General features: G+C 43.3%; 1 protein-coding gene across 1 annotated transcript in view; it reads left to right on the plus strand.

The window, feature by feature from the left end:
- The window catches only part of SLC12A8 (solute carrier family 12 member 8), a 144,545-nt gene that overhangs the window by 21,309 nt on the left and 98,304 nt on the right, over positions 1-24,932 (plus strand). The window contains exons 3-5 of the mRNA XM_060100151.1: positions 2,127-2,273; positions 6,991-7,182; positions 16,356-16,587. Coding sequence (XP_059956134.1) covers positions 2,127-2,273; positions 6,991-7,182; positions 16,356-16,587 — 571 coding nt within the window. The remainder of the gene's footprint in view (positions 1-2,126; positions 2,274-6,990; positions 7,183-16,355; positions 16,588-24,932) is intronic.

Genomic DNA, 24,932 nt, shown 5'->3' on the forward strand with positions numbered 1-24,932 from the left:
CACTCCTCTAAATGTCCTGAAATAAACTGTCATGACTTGGGCACCAAACCCATTTCAAGCCATGTATACCTTCACTTACACCTTTATTCTCAGGGTAAAGAGTCTCCTAAAGTTTCGGCCTCATTCATCTGTGAAGCACCTTTAAGGCTGACTTAGTCCAGTGAGATCTAGGGAGTGAAAAGCTTTTCATACCCCCATTAGGTAAATAAACAAATAAACAAAACAGGTTTTAGAGGGGAAATATGAAGGTTGTGATGACAGAGGTATACAGTTTCTAAAATCACAACAGGAATTTTAAGGGTAAAGCAGAGGTACTCACAATTAAGCGAAATCCAGGATGTTAGAAGTTGCACCTGAAACACTGAAATTTAGGAGAGAAGAGGGCCTGTGACCCGTGGTGCAGGTTTTACAGTCTGGGTTGGGGAATTCTAACCCCAACTGTGGACCTAGGCTGATTGTGTCTCTCCTCCAGGGCTCGCTTTCCTCGGCTGGCTGTAGACAGGGGCCCTCTTCCTGCCTCGCTCCCGGGGTGACCTGAGCACCAAAGTGGGGAATTGATGTGGAAGCCGAAAGCACTCCCTAAATTATTACTCTTTGTTGCTGATAGTTGCTATTGTTATGACTGTTTCTAATAAATAGTAGGCCTGTAACAAGCCATGGTAGGAAGCGAACACAAGCAGAGACGGGAAGTTGGGCCAGGTCCTGAGTTTTGAGATTAGGATCCTGGAAAACAATCTTACTTACCACAAAGTCCCTTGGTACCATTTGTTCAAAGATAAGCATAGGTTGGCAGGGTCTTCGCTCTTAGCCAAGATCACTGTTCTCATGTTTATTGACTTTCAGGAGATTCCTCATTAGTGGTTTGCAAAAGACAGATGCACAGAAATATACAGAGATGAAAGGTGTTTCAGCTGGTGTCAGGAGTCCCCCCGCCCATCTGTCCTGCGTGGCTTCATTGATGGCCCTGATGATTTCTTGAGGCCCTTTTTTCATCTGTAGGTGTGCGATACAAGGGGGGAAGCTGGGATCCTCTCCTTTTGTTTTGACTGAGCATAGTTGGCCTCTGGCCTTGGTCCTAGAGCATGAGCGCACCCATTGTTCTCAGCTGTTCAGGGCCCCTGCCCCTGACTCTGGACCTTAGATTTCCCCTGTCCCTTGACTTTTCTGCCATCTCCCTGAGGTTATAGTTCACATACACGCACCAGTTAGGCTTAGTGCACACAGTGGGTCTTAGCTGGGTGCCTCCCTTCCCCACCCCAAGGTGAGAATCATTTCATCACTGCTGCAGTAGTTTGAGGCCATTGGACGACTCCAGTGATGTCTGAATTTAGGTTAATTACTAAACCTATGCAGGAGCAGTTCATCGTATGAGTGGCTACTGATTTTGCTTACGATCGTTTTAGTATTTCTATAAGGTTTTGTCCTTTTAGTAAAGAGTTTCTGTATGGGTGTACTGTAAGTGCCTTTGTTATTTTTGAATTGGAAAAATGAGGAAAGCATCCGTCTCACCACTTGTTAGCCTGTGATTCTAGACAACTGCCAAATGATGCCTTGGGATCCTGGGGTATGGGATGGAAGGGCACTTAGGGATCACCGTACCAGCCAGTGTTCAGCCAGGAACACAGAAACTGCCCTAGATTTTTTAAATAGAGGGAATTTAATACATAGAATTCATTACAGAAGTGTTAGAAGGGCCAGAGGAGAAAAAGGTAAGTAAAGGAAGGTTCCCCAAAGATTAGTAACTGCTGGAAGCTGCTCTTCCCACCAGGAAGGGAGAGACTGAAAGGGAGGATGGCGTCACCCAGAGCTCCTGACCCACGTCAGAGCTGGAGCCCAGCATCCCGCGTTCACCCGCATCCCAGTGGCTGGAACTCAGTCACGTGGCCACACCGCCTGTAAAGAGACTGGGAAATGCAGTCTCCCGAGTGGCCAGAAGGAAAGGGAACTGAGTTTGCTGAACAGCTCTGGCTGCGAACGCACAGGAATTGCTATGCGCACAGGTCTGCAGGGCATGGCCCAACAGGAGAGCTTTAAAGCTGAGTTCTCCCAGCACCCACCTCCGTTCCCCTCCCCGCTCCAGCCCTCCCCACTGCTGCTGAGCTGACTCCTGTGTGCCCTGTTTTCAGGAGGCCCTGGCCCAGCCCCAGCCCTGGTGGAAGATCCAGCTGTTCATATGGGAACCAGTGCTGTTCGGGACCTGGGATGGTGTGTTCACGTCCTGCATGATCAACATTTTTGGGGTTGTCCTTTTCTTGAGGACTGGCTGGCTGGTGGTGAGTGATGAGCTGGTGGCCCTGGAGCCTCCTGTGGGCCTGGGGCATGGAAAGCTCCGTCACCCTTGGGTATTCCACAGTGTAGTCAACAGATTCCTGAAGCACTGATGCTCCGGAAGCACAGAACAAGATCAAGTACATGGAGTAGCCAGTACTGCTTTTTAAATGAGAATCCTGAGAACCTGGGCCTCAGACAGAGGTGCCTGTGGAAGCCTCACCATGGATTTACCTACAGGAATATGAGCACAGAAGTCAGAGCACATTGTGGGTGGGACTAGAGGTGGGTCAGAGAGAGCAGGCTGATGGCAAGTTTGCCTCCACTTTGTGACCCTCTCCAGCTTTCCTGGTGTTCTTTAACTCGTCTGATGCCCTGCCTGGAGAGGGAGAGGGGGAGGGGGAGGGGGAGGGGAGGGGGAGGGAGAGGGAGGAGAAATTGTAAAAACCTACAGTTCTCCTCCGTGCCTTTCTCCTTACTTTCACACGGAACACTTCACTTGACACTGCTGGTCGCCAGATTTCTCCCCACATCAAGCAATTCTGTGGCACCAGCTGAGTGTCCTACAATGTAACTCAATTCTGACACTACCTGGAGAGAGCATCAGATCCCACAGGTTAAGGGCTCCATCCCATAAAGCTGCCCCCACCCACTTCAGCTGCCAATCACAAGTCCAGTTTGTCACCTATGCTTCTGACCGAGGCTGCGCATCCGGGGTTCCCACGACCCCCCCCCCATTCCCATGACCCGTGCCCTCCCAGATTCCATTAATTTGCTAGAGCAGCAGGGAAACACTTATTTATGTTTATTAGCTTATTAAAGGATTATGAAAAGGCAGATGAAGAGATACCTAGGGCAAGGTCTGCAAAGGTCCCAAGAGCAGGAGCTTCTGTCCCCATGGAGTTGGGGTGCATCACTCTCCTGGTATGTGGCTATGTTCACCTACCTGGAAGCTTTCCAAACCCCATTCTTTGTGGATTTTTATAGCAGCTTCACATCACACATGATCAATTATTAACTCCTTTTCTAGCCCCCCTCCCCTCTCTAGAGAAGTGTGTGTATGTGTGTTGGGAGTGGTGGTGGTGAAAACTCCAAGCTTCTAATCGCGCTTGGTCTTTCTGGTGACCAGCCCCCATCCAGCAGCCCACTGACAGCCCCCTCGTTAGAACAAAAGATGCTCCTTGTGTTTTTATCGCTTAGGAATTTACAAGGGTTTTAGGAGCCCCGTGTCAGGGATGGGGTCAAAGACAAATGTTAGAACAAGAGATGCTTCTAGTGCTCTTATCACTTAAGAAATGACAAGGTTTCAGGAGCTCTGTGCCAGGAACCAGGTACAGAGACCAATATACAGTTGACCCTTGAACAACATGGGTTTGAACTGCACGGTCCACTTATGCTCAGGTTTTTTTCAATAAATAATACAGTACTACACAGTCCACGGTTGGTTGAATCCATGGAAGGGAAACTGCAGATAGAAGAGCTGACTATGGGACTTGAGCATCCGCAGATTTTGGTATCCAAGACCAGTCCTGGAATTAATCCCCTGTGGATACCTAGGGACGGCTGTATATATTTTCTATCATCTCATGGAGGTAGAGAGGGGGGGGTGTGTTTATGGTAAGAAATTGGCTCTATGATTTTGGGGGCTGGCAAGTCCCAAATCTGTAGGATAGGTGAGATGCAGGTAGGAATAGATGTTGCAGTTTTTTGAGTCCAAAACCTAGAAACTCAGGCAGAACTACTACGTTGCAGTCTGGAGACCAAATTCCTTCTTCTTTGGGAAACCTCAGTGTTTGCTTTTAAGGCCTTCAACTGATTGCATGAAACAACCCACATTATGGAGGGTAATTTCCTTTACTTAAAGTCAACTGATTGTGGGACTTCCCTGGCGGTCCAGCGGTTAAGACTCTGAGCTTCCAATGCAGGGGCCGCGGGTTCCATCCCTGGTCAGGGAACTAAGATCCCCCATACCACGTGGTGTGGCCAAAAGATAAAAGAAAAAGAAGTCAACTGATTGTACATGTTAATCCCATCTTAAAAATACATTTACAGCAACTTCTAGACTAGTGTTTGACTAAACAACTGGTCACCATAATCTAGCCAAGTTGGCACATAGAGTTAACCATCACATCTACAAATTCCAGGGGATGAAAGCTTCACTGTTACGGGGTGTATGGGGTTCTTAGTCCTCTTAGGAGGCCTGGTTGAGGCCACACCTTCCTCAGCTCTTGCTCTGCTCTGTACCCAGGCCCTTAGCTCAGGGTTCAGCCTTAGCCAGAGCCAGGATGGGTCTGAAAGTTTTCTTTATTAATGTGTGGAAAGCTTAGAGCAAGGTTAGCAACCTCTCTGGTGTGGATGCCTCTCATACTCCTCCCAAACTTACAGGGGCCCCCACTTCCAAAAACACAAATCCTCCAGCTCAGATGCCTTGTCCTGGCAGCCATTCTCAGGCTTCTGGGATCAACCTCTGATTTTTCCCCTTCCTGGACGCCACCCCACTGCCCAGCACCCCTCCAGCCTGTGTCCAGGGGAGGCCCAGCAACCTGACTGCTGTGGCAGAGGAAGGCCTGGTACTGACAGCCTGGGCCCCTGGGCTCTGCCTTATGCAGGGGCTGCTTATGGAACGGTGGAAGGAGAGGAGGGTAAGCTCTCTCTATTTCTCTTCTTAAATCTGAGAGCCTCCTCTTAACCCTCTCGCTGGGTGACTTTTCTGAGAAATGGCTATCCAGAAGTGTCAGTCCCACCCCCAAAGTGAAGTACACGTTGTGTTCATTATTTATTGCTGCACAACAGATTATCCCAACACTCAGCGGCCTAAAGCAACAAATATGTGTTCTCTTGTCGTTACTGTGGTTCAGGGATCCAGGAGCAACTTAGCTGGGTGCCTGTGGCTTAGGGTTTCTCATGGGGTTGCAGCCAAGCTGTCAGTCAGGGCTGCACTCTCATCGGAAGGCTCCACTGGCAGAGGGTCTGTTTCCAGGATCCCTTGTGAGGTTGTTGTCAGGCTTTGTCACGTGGGCCTCTTCATAGGGTTGCCTCAGTAACTGCAGCTGGCTTCCCGCAGGGCCAGCAACCTAAGAGAGAGGGAGGGAGCAAGTGCCCAAGATGAAAGCCACGGTCTTCTCATACGCTCTTCTCAAAAGTGACATCCCATCACTTCTGCGGGGCTCTGCTCATTAAAAGTGAGTCACTCCATCCAGCCCCCACTCAAGGGGAGCAGATTACACAAGGGCACGAATGCCAGGAGGTGGGGACCACTGGGACCATCTTTGAGGCTGCTACCACACAAATACATCCTTTTGCCCTAAAATGATCTCTCCTTTTCAATTCTGACATTAGCTTTACCTGAAAAATCATATTTGAACATGGAAATAAAGGTAAATGTGAAATGCCAAAAATAAGGTAGAGCTTCTAGAGGATAGCATAAAATTAAAATAAGTAGAGGTCATGCCCAGGTCACTTTTAAATAGAAAATATTAATTCTAAAGAATAATTTGGCAGCATATTTATAGTTTGAAAAACGTTAAAGTGGCAATTTTGGTATGAAAACTTAAAGACTGGTACAGACTTTAAAAAATTATCCCATGTAGACAATTTAAAAGTACGAACAAAGGAAGAAAATAGTAATTATATAAGTTCATTAAAAATACAAAAACAGCAAAATAAGTAACTGAATAAAACATAACTGAATATAACCTAATCCTTTAGGTACCATATAGTCTACCGTGGCAAACTTTAGATCCATTTTGTTCCCACTTCTCTATTAACAGAATCATAATTTTTCTTGGTATGGCATTACTCTCAGCTGAAAATCCAACAGATTAACAAATACAATAATCCCACTTCATTCTCCAACCTCCATCTAAATATCAATAGATGTCAAAATAGAAATAAAGAAAATATTTACCTCTTTTTCTCCCCCCTCCCCATGCTTCTCTACTCATTGATAAAAGGTCTTTCATATAAATAAACCAATTTTTCAATGCAGTGAACTTCTAAACGTTCAAATAACTTGCAGGTGATAAGCATTTTTAAATGTCAGAAGTGCGAGAAGAGAGTAGATGCAGTATGGGCGGGAAGAATGCTGTGCACACAAATAAAAGAGAAATGGGGAAAGCAAGGAAAAAAACCCAAACCTAATCCTGCTCTCTTGGCAGCCCAGAGGTAAAGACGGGCTTGGGAACAAGACTCAGTGTGATAAGTGCTGTGATAAGCACTAAGCCCTGGGTACTATTGGAGCCAGAGGAAGGCTCCCAGGGACAGCGTCCTGCAGGAGGAAACTCTAACCCCTGTCTTGAGGGATGCGTTGGAGTGAACCTGCCAAGGAAGAGGAACGGGCAGAAAGGCATTCCACGCAGGGGATCCGCATGGGTGGGTGGGTGGGGCGAGGGGGCACGTGACTTCACGCTGGCGCGCCGTGTGCGTCTAGGGGAGGGATGTCGGCAGAGGGATGAGGGGGCCTGGGGAGGTGGAGAGCGGAGAGACCAGGAGGGGCTTCAAGAGGATATGGCGTGGCTTCGACTTGACATTGTCGGCGCTGGGAAGTCTCTAAGAGTTTGCTGCAGGGACACTACATTCATCTGGAATCCCTTCCAGGCCTTACTCCTGTGGGCCTGCCTTTGTCCTTTTCCAGCGTGCCCACCCCCGGGGGCGTGGGAGCGGTGGGCAGTGCTCCCTCCGTGTGCCCTAACCCTGACCTGGCTCCTTGCTGTTCCGCCGCAGGGAAACACGGGAGTGCTCATGGGTGTGTTTCTGGTGTCCTTCGTCGCCCTGGTGGCCCTAGTCACAGTGCTGTCCGGCATCGGGGTTGGGGAGCACTGCGACGTGGGCACCGGCGGTGTCTACTCCATGATCGCGGCGGTCCTCGGCGGGCAGACCGGAGGCGCCATCGGGCTGCTGTACGTGTTTGGACAGGTGAGGCCACTGGCCAGTGGAATCGCTTACCTTGCCTTTCTTTCTGCCACCTTCTTCTCATCCACGTTCCCCTCTGACCTGGTGACAGGCAAGTGGGCAGTTGCGGGGAGCTCAGAGTGGAACCAAGCTCATAGTCCAGGGCCCTGACCCTTAGTCCAGGGCTCCTTCCTTTCCACCCCCTTTGTCTCTGGAGTCCTGCTTCCACCAGGGAGCTGGGTCTGGGCTGGGACCATCCTTACAGACTGTTCTAGGGAGGGGAGAGTGCACAGCAGTGTCTGGAGCCGGGGTGGCAGCTGGGTGGCCCGGTCCCGGGGGCACTTTTACACTGAAAAGGGGACATTTTGCTTGTGCCAAGGACTTCCTTAGAAGCAGGCTGTTCTCAAATGAACCGGAGCTCTAGGCGCATTGATAGCTTGATGGCCTGAACAGGGAGGCTGAAAGCCCCTGTGTGGATGCTCTGTCTGAGAAGGAGAATACTAATGTGGACGGAGGCCCTCGGAAAACCACTGAGTAGGGAGAAGTACTGAAGCGTGTTTAGCTAAAACACAGGGACGGTGACCTAATGCTGAGGAAGCAAATGCAGACGTTAAGAAGCAGCTCTTTGTAAGCACTTCTTGGACTGAAAAAGGCTTTAATGATGGTGCAAAGGGTGGTGGGTGGCTGAAAAAACAGTTAAAAGAATCTAAGTAAGAGTACAAGAGTCTCCTCAAAGAAAGTATTGGTCTATTTCTTTTATTTTTAAAGCAGCAGGGGCAGGGTATTGTAGCAAAAATACATCTGATTCTCCAACAGCACAAAGCTGTGTGTGTGTGTGTGTGTGTGTGTGTGTGTGTGTGTAGGAGAGATGTGTGGAAGGCAGACACATGGTCGGTGCCCTCTTAAAAACCACTTACCTTTATGGAGAAAGATCTTTAAGCATGGTAGTTTGGAGGTGAGTAATAAACTGTCAGTTCATTACCCTGGGGATTTGTATATCGATTTTTTTTTTTAACTTCTCTGCTATTTTATAGCCAAGCAGGCTACAAGATGGACAAACAGCAGTCCTCACTTTCCCTGCTCTCTGGGTAGACAAAAAACTCCACTCTTGAAGCAGATACCACAGACAGGGGACCAGCGCTGATGTTTGGGCCTCCCCACCTCCCAGAGAGAGGAAGCCTCCTGTATGTGAGGTGACTTGGAGGAAAGGTGCTCACAAAGAAAGATACAAGCTACCAAAACTCAAGAAGAAACAGAAAATCAGAATACGCCTACATAAGAGATTGAATTAGTAATCAAAAAACTTCTTACTAAGAAAAGCTAGAAATATTGGTGCCCCTCTGGTCAGTGTCCTCTCCATGCCTCTGCTTCTTCTGCAGTTGAGCTGGGTGGGCTTTCTAATCAGGGTTTGGCTGCTAATCCTTTTTATATGTTACTAGATTCAGTTTGCTAGTATTTCGTTGAGGATTTTTTTTTCTTTTGGCGGTACGCGGGCCTCTCACTGCTGTGGCCTCTCCCGTTGCGGAGCACAGGCTCCGGATGCGCAGGCTCAGCGGCCATGACCCAGGGGCCCAGCCGCTCTGCGGCATGTGGGATCTTCCCGGACGGGGGCACGAACCCGTGTCCCCTGCATCGGCAGGCGGACTCTCAACCACTGCGCCACAAGGGAAGCCCTTGTTGAGGATTTTTGACTATATATTATGAGGGATGTTGGTCTGTAGCTTTCTTGTGATATCTTTGTCTAGTTTTGGTGTCATGTTCATGCTGGCCTCACAGAATGAGTTGGGAGGTGTTCTCTCCTCTTCTATTTTTGGGAAGAGTTTGTGAAGGATTGGTGTTAATTCTTCTTTAAACGTTTGGTAGAGTTTGGTGGTGAAACCATATGGTCCTGGGCTTTTCTTTGCAGGAAGTCTTTTGATTACTAATTCAGTCTCTTTACTTATATAGGCTTATTCCGATTTTCTGTTTCTTCTTGAGTTTTGGTAGGTTGTGTCTTTCTAGCAATTTGTCCATTTTATCTGGGTTATCTAATGTTTTGGCATATAATCATTCATAGATTCCCTTATAATCTTTTTGTTTTTGTTTTTGTAAGATTGGTAGCAATGGCCTCCCTTTCATTCCTGATTTTAATCATTCGAGTCTTCACTCTTTTTTTCTTAGTCAGTCTAGTTAAAGTTTTGTCTGCAAAGAAGCAATTTTTGGTTTTGTTGCTTTTCTCTATTCTTTTTCTGACCTCTATTTCATTTATTTCTGCTCCAATCGCTATTATTTCCTTCCTTCTGCTTGCTGTGGGTTTAGTTCACTCTTCTTTTTCTAGTTTCTTAAGGTGGAAGGTTATGTCATTGATTTGAGATCTTTTTCTTCCAGGATGTGGTTGGGTTTTCTGAGAGTCCTTATTCCTGTTTCTTATTACCCCTAATTCCCTCATTCCAGGGCATGCATGCACTCATGTGTTTTTAGTAATTGCCAGAGGAGATGGCCTGTTGTGCCCCAGAGCAGGGTCAGCAAACTTCTTCTATAAAGGGCTAGATAGTAAATGTTTTAGTTTTTTGTGAGGGTATCATAGGTCTCTGTCACAGTGGCTCAACTCTGCTGTGTAAGTGTGAAAGCAGCCATAGACAGTTTGAAGCGGGTGTGGCTGTGTGCCAGTCAAACTTACGCCCAAAGCAGGCGGCAGCAGGATTTGGTCAGAGGGCCAAAGTTTGCCGGCCCTTGCCCCAGAGCATCAACGTTTAGGAGATACAGACGCTTAAAATAATGATTTTTAAAGCTTACAAAATCTTTCCATTTCCTTGCATCCTCCCAAACCCTTCCCCATTCATCTCTCTGAGACGTTGGTGCTGGGCCTGTAGTGTGGGGTCAGACCCCTGGGCCAGTGGAGGAGGCGATGAACTGGGGTCTCTCCTCACTCCCTGCCCCACTCACCTGAGCACTTCTTTGGGGCTGCTTACCCTGGACGCCAGAACATCCAGCTTCAGCTTGCACTGTCCTGTCTAAAAGCATTTATTCATGGCTTACCTGCTCTTTGTTAGACTCTGTAAAAACAGTGGAGAACTGGAAAACCTTCAGGGACCTGGGGTTTGCATTGTGGGAGGGAACACATATGTAGGACATACAGCCAACCAATTCAAACTTTAAACTAGGGATTTCGTGTGAGAAGGGAAGGGGTGTGGAGGAACAACTCTGGTTTTCTAGGTAGGTACCCAAAGATGGAAAGGAAATTGCCTATGATTGTGAAAATGCAATTTTTTAAAAACAGAGGCCCTGGAAGGGAGGCGTTACACCCTGAAAATATAGCGGGTGACACCCCCTGCTTCCTGTGGCAGAGGGTTAGAAGTTCTCTGTAGAGGACGAAAGAGGAAAACGAATGCCTGTGATTATAAACTTTAAGAGCAGATAAAAAAAATATTTTAATATAATAAATTCTGGGGAGGTTTATACATTAAACAAATCGAAAGGGATGTTTTCCAATGAAGAGGAGCTTCATGGTTGGAAGGGAGACCACGTCTAGGGTGGTTGGATTGCTCTGGGGAAGGGCTGGCAGCCGCTGTTGTCCATACCTTTCCTGAGGGGAGGCCGGAGCCTGGGCCAGGCCCGAGCTCACTGGCTGAGAGCCGGCTGTTGGGGAGCCTTGCATCCTAGATGCACTGTGCTCTGTGTGCCCAGATACAGTTTTTGCATAAACAGAATAATACTCTCAATATGTTTGTTTTTATTTTCCTTTCTAAAATTGCTTTAAAATTACAAAATGATGTTCATTGTAGCCAGTTAGCATATCAGAGATAATTTAAAGAAAATGTAGTTTCCCTCCCCTCCTGCAGTAACCAGTGTGAACACCTAGCATCCTCTTCAGCACCTTTCCCTGTGCTCATCTTCATGAATTTATGGATTTTTGAAGTGCTTGCTTGTTTTTAAAAAAATGGGGACAAATTTCATACTCTAGTCCATGACTTTTATTTATCACTGAACAGCAAGTCATAGACATTCTTCTAGGTCAATGCTTTGAATCCATGCTTTTAAAGTAGTTGCTTAGTATTGTATAATATGGATGTACGGTAATTCGTGGCACATTCTTTCTCTAGTCATTTTTTTCCTCTCTTATGTAAGAGTAGTTTTATTCCTTTGCTCATTTCTAAAAGTCTGTAATTTTGCACTTTCTCTTTTCCTCTTAATCAGGTTGCCAGGTGTTTATGTATTTTATTGATCTCAAAAAAAATCAGCTTTTGTTCTTTATATCCTTTCATTTTTTTCTTTTATTTCATTAATTTCATATATGCTTTTATTAAATACTTCTTCCTACTGTCTTTTTATTTATAATGATTTTTAAAGTCACTTCTTAAGTTAATACTTTGTTCATGTATTTTTAAACTAATGCATTTTTAAACTAATATAAACATTTAGAATTATACTTTTTTCCCCTTCTGAATGCAGGATTAATGTGCTTCCCAAGTTTTAGAATCAATCCTTTTTATTACTTTCTAGATAATTTGAAATTTAAAATATTTCTCCATATTTTGCCAATGTGGCTCAAATTTATTTCTGTTGTATTTTCCCCCTCGTTGATTTGGAAGTTCTATTGATACTATGCTTTTCATTCTGTGGGTAGTTATTATCTACTTTTAGAAGCTATAATTATACTTTTTCTATACTTCCCAAACAAAAACATCACTTGTTAGCTCCTCCACATACCAAATATAAAATCTCTATGATACTTTTACTTACCTACATTCCATAATTACCCTTACCTCTTGCCCCCAAATCCTTAGATTTTGAAAAGGTGGTTTAATTTTGGGCTGTTATAGCTTTCCCTTAAAAGTAAGTCCCTTCAGTTTCAAGAATCCTTACTTACAACTTATGTTGCAAATTTCCAGTGACATTACCATCATCTACTTAGCATTAACAAAGTATTTTATGAAATTCATGGCTGACTACTGTTTCCTTTACATCAGTAGCTAATAATAAAGTAATAATGATAATGCCAATAGCTCTTACTTCTCCAACTCTAACTATGAGCCAGGTATTGTTCTAGGACTTTACACGAATGATCTAATTTAATCCTCACAATAACCTTTTTTTTAAAAGGTGGTTTCTTCTTCTTCTTTTTGTTGCTATTTAAATTCTCTTTTTTTAATTGAAAGTATAGTTGATTTACAATAGTGTGTTAACTTCTGCTGTACAGCAAAGTGATTCAGTTGTGTGTGTGTGTGTGTATGTATACACACATATACACATCCATTCTTTTTTTTTTAATATTCTTTTCCATTATGGTTTATCATAGGATATTGAGTTTAGTTCTTTGTGCTATACAGTAGGACCTTTATCCAGTAGGACCTGTATATTATAGCTTACATCTGCTAACCCCAGCCTCCCACTCCATCCCTCCCTCAATCACCTCCCCCTTGGCAACCACAAGTCTGTTCTCTATGTCCGTGAGTCTGTTTCTGTTTTGTAGATAGGTTCATTTGTGTCATATTTGAGATTGCACATATAAGTGATATTATTTGTCTTTCTCTTTCTGACTTACTTCACTTAGTATGATAACCTCTAAGTCCATCCATGTTGCTGCAAATGGCATTATTTCATTCTTTTTTATGGCTGAGTAGTATTCCATTGTATATATGTACCACATCTTCTTTATCCATTCATGTGTTGATGGACATTTAGGTTGTTTCCATGTCTTGGCTATTGTGAATAGTGCTGCTGTGAAAATAGGGGTGCATATTTCTTTTTGCATTAGAGTTTTGTCTGGGTATATCCCCAGGAGTGGGATTGCTGGATCATATGGTAATTCTGTTTTTAGTTTTCTGAGGAACCTCCATACTGTTTTTCATAGTGGCTACATCAACTTATATTCCCACCAAGTGTAGGAGGTTTCCCTTTTCTCCACATCCTCTCTAGCATATGTTATTTGTAGAGTTTTTAATGATAACCATTCTGACCATTGTGAGGTGGTACTTCATTGTAGTTTTGGTTTGCATTTCTCTAATAATTAGTGATTTGAGCATCTTTTCATGTGCTTATTGGCTATTTGTATTTCTTCTTTGGAGAAATGTCTGTTTAGGTCTTCTGCCCATTTTTCGATTGCATTGTTTGTTTTTTTTGTTGTTGAGTTGTATGAGCTGTTTGTATATTTTGGAAATTAAGCCCTTGTTGATCACATCATTTGCAAATATTTTTTCCCATTCTGTAGGTTGTCTTTTCATTTTGCTAATAGTTTCCTTCGCTGTGCAAAAGCTTGTAAGTTTGATTAGGTCCTGTTTGTTTATTTTTGTTTTTATTTCTGTTGCCTTGGGATACTGACCTAAGAAAACATTTGTATGATTTATGTCAGAGAATATTTCATCTATGATCTCTTCTAGGAGTTTTATGGTATCATGTCTTATGTTTAAGTCTTTAAGCCATTTTGAGTTTATTTTTGTGTAAGGTGAGAGGGGATGTTCTAACTTCATTGATTTACATGCGGCTGTCCATCTTTCCCAACACCACTTGCTGAAGAGAGTGTCCTTTTTCCCCTTGTATATTTTTGCCTCCTTTGTTGAAGGCTAATTGAATGTAGGTGTGTGGGTTTATTTCTGGGCTCTCCATTCCTCACAATAACCTTTTGAAGTAAGTACTATTATTATCTGTGTTTCACAGAGGCAGACATGAGCCACAGAGAGGTTGAAACACTTTCCCAAGTCACACAGCTAAGGCTGGGAGCCACAGCATTTGGCCTTAGGTAGTTTGGTTTCATAGGCTATGCTTCCGACCACCGTGCTCTTGTCACATATCCTCCAGAGCTTTTACTTTTTTTGTTACTGGCACCTTTGGGCTAAAAAGTGATTTTAGGTACAAACCTGAGAGAGGGGCGCTACTGAGGTTACTTCAGTAATCGGTTTGGAAGCTCCAGGTGCAAACAGTCATATTCAAGTTCTGGCATCACCCTCTGCATGTGAGAGACCTCAGACACCTGGGAAAGTGATGCCTGTACAAACAATAATCAGTACTACATTCTTTTTTTTTTTTTTTTTTTTTTGCGGTACGCGGGCCTCTCCCGTTGTGGAGCACAGGCTCTGGACGCGCAGGCTCAACGGCCATGGCTCACGGGCCCAGCCACTCCGCTGCATGTGGGACCTTCCCGGACCAGGGCATGAACCCGTGTCCCCTGCATCGGCAGGCGGACTCTCAACCACTGCGCCACCAGGGAAGCCCCACTACTACATTTTTAACATTTGTTTATAAAACTCAGATATATCTGACCATGAGGAGTCCTGTTGATCTGGCCAAATACTGATGAAATTGCATCATTGTCACCATCACACTCTTGGCATTTAGTCAAGAGTAAGTTTGAATTCTGAGGTGAATGCAGAAAAATATAGATTCCTGTCTCTCTCTCTCTCTCTGTCTTCCTCCCTCCCTCTCTCCTCTGATTGTCTTTCCCCTACATTTATTGGGCTTCCCCCCTCACCCAAATACAGACAGAAATGCCTACTCTAAATTTGGGGAATACCGACAGTGATGCTCTGTCTAGCTGCAAAGTGAGCTGATCTCAGTGAAGAATGGAGCCTCCTTCGTGAGCTCCCCTCAAACACAGAAATCCTATAAGCCTTCTTGTCTTTATATAAAAGGACTAGAATTTAATGGTGTCTGCTTCCTGGAGCATTTTTCATACAGTCAACGTATCATAAAGTATTTATAGATTGCTTGCAACCTAGTTAGCAAATGCAGGAGATTTTAGAAGGCGCAATCAGCATAAAATTTTTTTAAAGATGTTTGCATTCTTGGGGGGGGGGACAAACTTATATGCATGAAATAATAATAGAATACAGAGCCAGATAATTAATTGCAAGGTACCAGCAGTATGCATAGTATTTATTCAAAAACAGGGGATGAGGAAAGGCTTCATGGAAAAGGAGGAGCTTGACTGAGGTTTGAGTAGAATTTGTTTCCTGAGAGAGCAACAAGTGCAGAGCGACAGTGATGAGAGTGCCCTGCTGGCCCTGGGGGAGGGTAAAGGGACCAACCCGATAAGAGAAGGGGGCTGAGGAACTATGGAAAATGAGGTTGGTGTTATTTTCAAATATTTATTTGAAATTATGTCTCAGGTTTTTTAAGAGGTAACATCATGACTCTCAGGCAAATATAAAATAAACATGTGCCAAAGGGTTTATTTAACTCACTAGTTAGTGGAGGAGCCAGTAAGATGTTAAGGTTGAGAAGCGAGGTATGGACCCTCGATGGATCAAATCCATAAATTCCTAGTTCAGCAAGTTCATAAATAAATATAAGGATAAGATTGCTAGGTTAGATACAAAACCGGTTAATGTCTTACAGGACCACAAACCCTAATCTTTTGTGTTATCTGTTCCACCACGCAGGAGTTCCGTACATCTCTACAGGAAGAAAAAAATCCATAAGTTAACATGTCACTTCACTAAGTCTGGGACATTTAATACATTTAATCAGTAGTAAACAGTGAGTAGAACTAAGTACATTCACTTAGATAGTCCTTGGGTAGCCTTTGTTCCATATGACATTGGAAGGATGTGCTGCCCACTTTTTTTTTTTCTTATTTCTAAGTTTTAGGTAATTTAAAAAATAGGGCTTCCCTGGTGGTGCAGTGGTTGAGAGTCTGCCTGCCGATGCAGGGGACACGGGTTCGTGCCCCGGTCCGGGAAGATCCCACATGCCGTGGAGCGGCTGGGCCCATGAGCCATGGCCGCTGAGCCTGCGTGTCTGGAACCTGTGCTCCGCAATGGGAGAGGCCACAACAGTGAGAGGCCCACGTACTGCAAAAAATAAAAAAATAAAAAATAAAAAAATAATAATAGTGACATGCAAAGAAATAGAGAAAAAACTGGGCTTTGCTTCAGTGCCCTTCTAAGGCTTTGAGATGGGACTCCCCCTTGTGCTCCTGTCCTCTATTAGTTCTTCACAGGGGCGTCTATAGGTCTCCTTGGCCCAGAATCCCATCTTCTTCCTTCCATAATCTTTTCATCTTAGTTACCACCGACAATCATTCTCCCCTCTGGATGGTGGGAGAGATGTAGACGAGAAGAAAGGGGGCCCCAGGCAGGACTCCTGAGCAGGAAGGGCTCATTTAACCCCCATGATAGTTCCTGGGTGTTGAATTCCAAAGGTGAGCAGGGTCCTCGGTGCCGGGCAGCCCTGATGCTTTTTTCTCTTGCTGACTCTTCCTACCTCAAATTGCCTGTCAGTGTGTTGCAGGTGCCATGTATATCACTGGCTTCGCTGAATCCATCTCAGATCTGCTGAGCCTCAGGAATCTCTGGGCCGTGCGAGGAATTTCAGTTGCGGTGCTTCTGGCCTTGCTGGGGATTAACCTAGCAGGTGTCAAATGGATAATCCGCCTCCAGCTGCTGCTGTTGCTCCTGCTGGCCGTGTCCACGCTGGACTTTGTGGTGGGCTCTTTCACACACCTGGACCCAGGTAAGCCTTTTGGAGTTCAGCAGATGGCCTTATGGGGGTCTGCACTGCTTTCTAGATGTTTGTAGGTCTGGGTTTGCAAGACGACCCCCAGTAGCCTTTACCTGCAGTGAGTGTGTGCTGTTCCTGAGCAGCTGAGGGGTGTGTCATGGTGCAGTTTCAGAGGCCAGAAAGCCCCTCCTCACATAGACATCTTCACTGGGCACATTGCCCATGTTTCTTTTTATTTACTTGCCGTTAAAAAAAAACAAACAAGAAAATTTAGATAAAGGCCAGAATTAAGTAGAACTGGATTTGACAAAGATCAATTCATGATAGTGATTATACGCAAGAAATAGATTTGGGAGTAGGGAAGGAAATAGATTTTAATTTTATCTGTCATATTTTATTTCTTTTTAAAAAAGGACTTGATGCAAACATAACAAATGTTAACAATTGTCATTTCTGGGAGAGCGGGACAGATATGTGTTTGATTGTTTTGTGTTTGATAGCGGGACAGATATATGTTCAATATTAAGTTTTTTCAAAACAAAAATATGAATCTATTAAGCTTAAAGAAAGAAAATAAACAGCAGGGTATTCTTTTGCACCATTTGGAAATGGTGTCATATATTGATAATCAATCAATCACTGTTTACTCTAACCCTGGATTTTCTGCAGCCTTGAGGATACCTGGCAACTCTAATCCTAAATCCTATGCTTTGAATGAGACACTATTACCCAAAGTGTCCATAATTTTATAGCTTTGTGATTTGGGGTGGTTTGGCATCAAAAGTCTTTGTTTCTCTCCAGAGTACGGAACTATCCCTGGGATGCTGTAGGAAAAAGATAACTGCCTGATATTTCACACTTTGGGTACTTTGTTTTTTTATGGCAATAGTGACTAGGCATCTACATTGGAATATGGACAGAGGAAGGGAGCTGGGGCCACCAGCTGTGTTAACAAAGAAAAAGGAAAGAGATCAAGAGCACAGACCAGCCACCTCTAATGGTGGTGGTGGTGGCGATGGCCGCTGTATTGGATGAGCACTTCTATGCCAGGCATTTTGGCTAGCACCTCACAGGGCTTATCTCATTATCATAACCTCATGGGGGAGGAACAGTTACACCCATTTAACAGATGAGGAAAGCGGGGATTATATAATTTGTAGTAACGCATGGCAGATCTGGGTGTGAAACTGGATCTGTTTGACTGTAAAGCTGAGCTCTTTCCTGAGGTGGGAACACTACCACTGTCTTTCTATGATAGTGGCACTTCTTTTCCCCTTCAAGGCTGCCCCTGGGGTGTGTTCTAAACAGTCCCGTCTTTCATAAAAGTGTTGGTTGCGGGAAGGTGACAGTTCAATTGGTACACCCTCATCTGGCTTTATTGCTTTTTCATCTATTAAGATTCTTCTGTGGGAAAAGTCACTCATCTGAGCTCCCTGCGTGCCCCCTACCCTCTGGCATCCTGGTCCGTCCCCCAGAACCTCCAGACTGCCCCATGATCTAGCATCTAAAGTGTTAACCCCTGTACATCGGGGGGCCCCCAGGGCCCACTCCAGTGCTAAGGGCCAATGCAGTGTCCAGCCTGATCACTCCAGCCTGAGCCTTGCAGCTTGCTGAACATTTGGAGCATCTCCATTGGGGGGAAGGAGTGATTTTTTTCCTGGCTTTGCACCACGCTGCAGAGACAGCCCACATCCTGAGAGAGACCTGCTGGCTGTTTGGCCATCAAACTGTCAGTGAAGGAGAGAGGGAGCGAGAGCGCGCGAGAGAGCGTCCTCCAGACTTCATGCCTGGGTCCTTTCCGCCTGCTGACATGGTTGCTGCAAGAGCATAAGTAGTTAAATTGCAGGGTGATGCTACTGGCTTCTTTGAAACCTCAGTAGGCTGTCGTATTTGCCTTCTTGATTAGAAGTTTTCTTGGCTGCTCTTCTGACTTACTCCAAATATTTCTCTTTCCTTCTGGTCAGTACATTACCAGGGTGTAGTGTGAAATGAAATTTATTTTCAATTATTCCCATAGTAACTGGCCCCTCTAGAATCTGTTTTTGGTATCACTGGTGTTTTATATGGGCTACTTTCTTTGCAGTTAAAAATCCCAACTGAAACTAGACCATAAACCTTCAGAATGGGTTTAGCAGAATTATTTCAACTCTTTTAGAAAATGACATACATGTAGACATTTGAAAAAAAAAAAAAACTGGAAGAGAGACTGGAAGGAACTAAGCCCAAGTGTTAACGGTGGTCATCTTTCTGCTGAGATTATGGGTGGCTGTATTACCTTGTTTCTACTTTTCCTTCAATTAGTTAGTGCTATTTAAAAAAAAAATAATAGACTTCAGTTTTTAGAACAGTTTTAGGTTTATAGAAAATTAGCACAGAGTACAGAAGTCCCCATATCCTTTCTCTCTCCTTTCCCTACCTGTTTCCCCTATAAAACCTTGCATCAGTGTGATACGTTTGTTATAATTGGTGAACCAATAGTAACACATTATTATTAATTAAAATTCATGGTTTAGATGAGGATTCATCCTTTGTGTTGTGTAGTTCTTCGGGTTTTGACAAATATATAATGATATGTATCCATCGTTACGGTATCATACAGAATAGTTTTAATGCCTTAAAAATTCCTGGGCTCCATATATTTCACCCCCGTGCCCTACCCCTAGTCCCGAACTCCTGGAAACCACTGATCTTTTTATTGCCTCTATAATTTTGCCTTTCCCAGAACGTCATATAGTTGAAATCATACAGTATAGAGCCTTTTCAGCCTGGCTTTTTTTCACTAAGCATTATGCATTCAAGGTTTCTCCATGTTTTTTGTTTTGTTTTTGTGTGTGCGTGTGCCTTGATAGCTCATATCTTTCTATTACTGAGTAATATTCCATTGTGTAGGTGTACTACAGTTTGTTTTTTGGTTTTGGTCCATTCACCTAATGAAGGACATTTTTGTTGCTTTCAGCTTTTGGCAATTATGAATAAGACTTCTATAAACATTTGTGTGCAGGTTTTTAATGAAGATGTAACTTTTTTTACATCTTTATTGGAGTATAATTGCTTTACAATGGTGTGTTAGTTTCTGCTTTATAACAAAGTGAATCAGTTATACGTATACATATGTTCCCATATCTCTTCCCTCTTGTGTCTCCCTCCCTCCCACCCGAAGATGTAACTTTTAAACCCATTTGAATAAATGCCTAGGAGCATGGTTGCTAGATCATATGATAAGACTATATTTGCCTTTGTAAGAAACTGCCAAACTGTCTTCCAAAGTAGCTGTACTGTTTTGCATTCCACTAGCAACAAATGGGAGTTCCTATTGCTCCACATCCTCGTCAGCATTTGGTGGTGTCAGTTTCTTGGATCTTAGCCATCCTGATAGGGGCATAGTAATATCTCATTGTTACTTTAATTTGTAATTCCCTAGGATATATGATATTGAGCATGTTTTCATATGCTTATTTGACATCTATATCATTTTTGGTGAGGTCCCATTTTTTAATTGGGTTGTCCTCTTATTGTTGAGTTTTAAGAAGTCTTTTTATATTTTGGATATAAGCCCTTTATCAGATATACGTTTTACAAATATTTTTCACAGTCTGTGGCTTGTCTTTTCATTCTTTTAGCAGAGCCTTTTGCAGAGCAGAAGTTTCTAATTGTAATGAAGTCTAACATCAGTTTTTTTCTTTCTTGGATTATGCTCTTGGTGGTGTACCTAAAAACTCACTACTAAACCCAAAATCACCTAGATTTTCTTCTGTGTTATCTTCTAGAAGGTTTATAATTTTGTGTTTTACATTTAGGTCTGTGATCCATTTTGAGTTAATTTTTGTGGAAAATATACAGTGAATATCTAGATTTTTTTTTTTTTTTTTTTGGCATGTGGATGTTCAGTCGTTCCAGCACCGTTTGTTAAAAAGACTATCCTGTTTTCATTGAATTGCCTTTGCTCCTTTGTCAAAGATCAGTTACCTGTATTTGTGTGAGTCTATTTCTGGGCTCTTTGTTCTGTTTTATTGCTCTATTTATCTGTTCTCCAGTACCACTCTTTTATGATTATTATATCTTTATAGTGAGTCTTGGAGGTGGGTAGTGTCAGTCCTCCAACTTTGTCCTTTTTCACTAGTGTTATTTTTAAGGTCAGGAAAAAAAAGTTTTTGAAATACTTTAAAGTCTAACTTTATTCCTTTCCCTTTCCTTAAATATAAATGACTTTAAAGATCCAAACAGGGCCTCCCTGGTGGCGCAGTGGTTGAGAGTCCGCCTGCCGATGCAGGGGATACGGGTTCGTGCCCCGGTCTGGGAGGATCCCATATGCCGCGGAGCGGCTGGGCCCGTGAGCCATGGCCGCTGGGCCTGCGCATCCGGAGCCTGTGCTCCGCAACGGGAGAGGCCACAACAGTGAGAGGCCCGCATACCGCAAAAAGAAAAAAAAAAAAAAAAAAAAAAAAAGATCCAAACAATCTTAAATGTATAAAGTAAAAATGTAGGAAGTGAAAAAAAACAAACCCTCCATTTCCCCACTTCTACTCTCCAGAGGGAGATTGGTAGGTATTCATTGCTATTGCTGTTGAACAGATTACCCCCAAATTTAGTGGCACAGAACAACAATAAACACTTATTATTTCTTGCCTTTTCTGTGGGCCAAGAATTCGGGTATAGCTTGGTCAATGGTTCTGGCTCAGGGTTTCTCATGAGGTTCAGGGGCTGCGGACATATGAAGGCTTAACTGGAGCTGGTGGATCTGACTGGCAAGTTTTATTGGTTGTTGGCAGGAGGCTTCAGTTCCTCTCCATGTGGTCCTTTCCAGAGTGCTGCTTAAGTGTCCTCAAGTCATGGGGTGACCGGATTCCTCAAGAACAAATAAGAGAGTGAGAGCGTGAGAGCGAGGGAGGGAGGGAGGGAGGGAGAGAGAGAGAGAGAGAGAGAGAGAGAATGCGTTATCCTTTTTATGATCTAGCCTCAGAAATCACATAGCAGCACTTTTACCACAAGCTATTTGTTAGAAATGAGTTACTTAGGCCCTCATTCAAAGGGAGGGAATTTAGTTTCCACCTTTTGAATGGAGAAGTATCAAAGAATTTGCAGACACATTTCAAAACCACAACAGTTAATTTTAAAATCAGAAAACAAATTAAATACACTTGTCAAATTTTATTTTTTCTTTTATTTCAAAGACAAAATTAATGTTTTTATGTCGTAAAAAATTTTTTTTAATTTGAAATATAAAGTAAAAAGTGAAAGCTCTTTCCCCTTATTCCATTTTTGTACTGCCATCCCCAGAGGGAGATTGGTGAACATCTTTCCAGTCTATTTTCTATACATGTACAAGCACATACGCACATGTGCACATACATAAACATGTAAACATAGTTCTTTGTAAAAATGTAATTCTACATTGTTTTGCTGCTCTTTCTCTCCCAACCAATAACATATCATGGACACCCTGCAATGTCAGTACATTTAGGATTCCCTCATTTTTTTTTTAATGCCTGCCTAGTATTCCATATTCCATATAAAACATTAATTTATTGATGGATATTTAGGTTTTTCCAGTTTGTTGTTGTTATAAGTTGCTGACATGAATATCCTTGTACAAAATTTGAAGGATTATTCCTGGAGGATCAAGGCTTATCAATAGAACTCATAGGACATTGATCAAGCACATTTAAAATTTTAGGGGGTTCTACCAAATGGCCTTGAGATAATATTTTTCCACTCTGAACTCCCAGTAACTGTATGTAAGAGTTATTGATTCCCCAAACCCTTGACAGTATTGGATATGTTCAATCTTTTAAATTTCTGCCACGTGATGGGCAAAAATTGTGCTCTTTTTTAAAATTTCCTTTTCGGGGCTTCCCTGGTGGCGCAGTGGTTGAGAGTCCACCTGCCGATGCAGGGGACACAGGTTTGTGCCCCGGTCCAGGAGGATCCCACATGCCGCGGAGCGGCTGGGCCCGTGAGCCATGGCCACTGAGCCTGCGCGTCCGGAGCCTGTGCTCCGCAACGGGAGAGGCCACAACAGTGAGAGGCCCGCATACCGCAAAAAAATAAAAAAATATAAATAAATAAATAAATAAATAAAAATTTGCTTTTCTTAAATCATTAATGAGGGTAATATTATTCATATTTTTATTGCCACTTGTATTTTTTTTTTTGAATTATCTGTACTCTTTCCCTGTTTTTCCTTTAGGTTTTCTTTTTTAATGATTTATAGCTCTTCTACCTTAGCAATTAATTTAACATAAAACAAATATTTGTTTAGCTTTATATCAGTGCTAGACAATGTTTGTTACATATGTTGAAAAAATTTTCCTAACATGTCATTTGTTCTTTTAAAATTAATTTTTATATGTAGTAAAGTAATATGGAGAATAAAAATACTAATTTTTGAGTCATATCGTGTACTCTGCTTTCTTTTTGTATATTTTTCAGCTTTTCCTAAAATTAAATTTACTCCGTGTATTAGTTTCTTAAAGCTGCTTTAACAAATTGCCACAAACTTGGTGACTTAAAACAATAGAAATTTATTCCCTCACAGTTTCGGAGGCTAAGAGTCTGAAATCAAGGTGTTGGCAGGGCCGCACTCCCTTCAAAGCCTGTGGAGGAGAATGCTTCCTTGTCTCTTCTAGCTTCTGATGGCTCCAGGAGTTCCTTGGCTTTTGGCTGCATCACTCCAGTCTCTGCCTCTGTCTTCACATGGCCTTCTCTTCCTCTTACCTCTCCTCTGTGTGTATCTTATAAGGAAAACTTGTCAGTGGAAATAGGTCCAACTTAAATCCAGGATAATCTCATCTCAAGAGCCTTAATTATATCTGCATAGACCTTTTTTTCTTTCCATATAAGGTCCCATTCACAGGTTCCCAGCATTAGGACGTGGGCATATCTTTTGGGGGGCCACCAGTCAACCCACAACATTCCATTTTTTCATTTGCTTTCTTTTCTAGGTGATTATCGCTATTCTAAAAAATTCTCTGTAGAGCTTTCAAATACTTATAGGCATTTTCCTCAGTGCTCCCTATGTTATGTTTTCTCTTGGAGACTCCCTCCTCATTGTCCTTCTCCTGGATGGACAGCCTCGGGCCTGATCACAGCTGTTATACTGGTACTTGCCTTCCCTGCTCCGTGGTATTGGTCCCTGTTGTCTGGATCCCAGATCATCCTCTTCTGTCTACAATGGAATGTGTCACTTTTCCACTTTCACATGTGATTGGTAGGAGATATAAAAATGTAGGCTGAAAATCATTTTCCCTTATGTAATATTGTGATTTATAATAAGATATGTATATATTTGGTTTTCATCCGTTCCTGACATAGAGCTCCTAAAAAACCTTAGAATTTCCAGTGATGAGAACCATAAGTTATCTTTTTTTTTATGTTAATGAGGTGACTTTTGGAAAGCGCCTCAGGATGGGGGCTGGTTGCCAGTGGCGCCAACCTTGTGATCTGGGGGTTGGAACTTTCAGGCCCCCTCGCTCTCCCACCTCAGGGGAGAGAAGAGTGGTTGGAGATTGAGTTCAAACGCCAGTGACCAGTGATCTAATCAGTCGTGCCTGTGTAGTGAAACCTCCATAAAAACCTTAAAGGACTGGGTGTGAAGAGCTTCTGGGTTGGCAAACACATGGAGATGAGGGGACAGCGGCTTTCAGAGAGAGCATGGAAGCTCCGTACCTTGCCCTGTGCGTCTCTTCCATCTGACTGTTCTTGAGTTATATCCGTCTGTGATAAACCGGTGATCTACTAAGAAACATGTTTCTCTGAGTTCTGTGAGCCACTCTGGCAAATTAACTGAACCCAAGGAAGGGACCTTTGGAACCTCCAATCTATAGCCTGTGGGTCAGAAGCACAGGTGACAGACAGCCTGGACTTGAGAGTGCCATCTGAAGGGGAGGGGACAGTCTTGTAGGATGGAGCCCTTAGTTGTGGGACCTCATGCTGTCTCCAGGTAGATAGTGTCCGAATTAAGTTGAATTGTGGGATACCACGCTGAAGTGCCAGAGGATTGCTTGCTGTGGGGAAATAAACATGAATGATGAATTTTGAAGTCATTGTTGCTCTACCTTCTACCATTCAGCAGCATCTAGGAGTTGGTGTCATTCTGATTTCTCCTCTTGGTAGGTAACCTGTCTCTTCTCCTCAGAGTGCTAAAGATCTTCCCTTTACCCTGAGATTTAAAATTGCATAGTGAAATTTTTTATTAATTGGGCTAGGCACTTTCCATTTGGAATTTTCAGTGATTTCTGTGACAGTTTCTCCTTTGTTTTCTCTGGCTTTGTTTTTTAAAATTTTCTTGAATTCTGGCTAGTTGGATGGATATTGGAGCGCCTGGTTTGAACCTTCTGTTATCATTATATTTCTAATCT

Source organism: Mesoplodon densirostris, chromosome 5 (genome assembly GCF_025265405.1).
Source record: "Mesoplodon densirostris isolate mMesDen1 chromosome 5, mMesDen1 primary haplotype, whole genome shotgun sequence".
Taxonomy (NCBI): domain Eukaryota; kingdom Metazoa; phylum Chordata; class Mammalia; order Artiodactyla; family Ziphiidae; genus Mesoplodon; species Mesoplodon densirostris.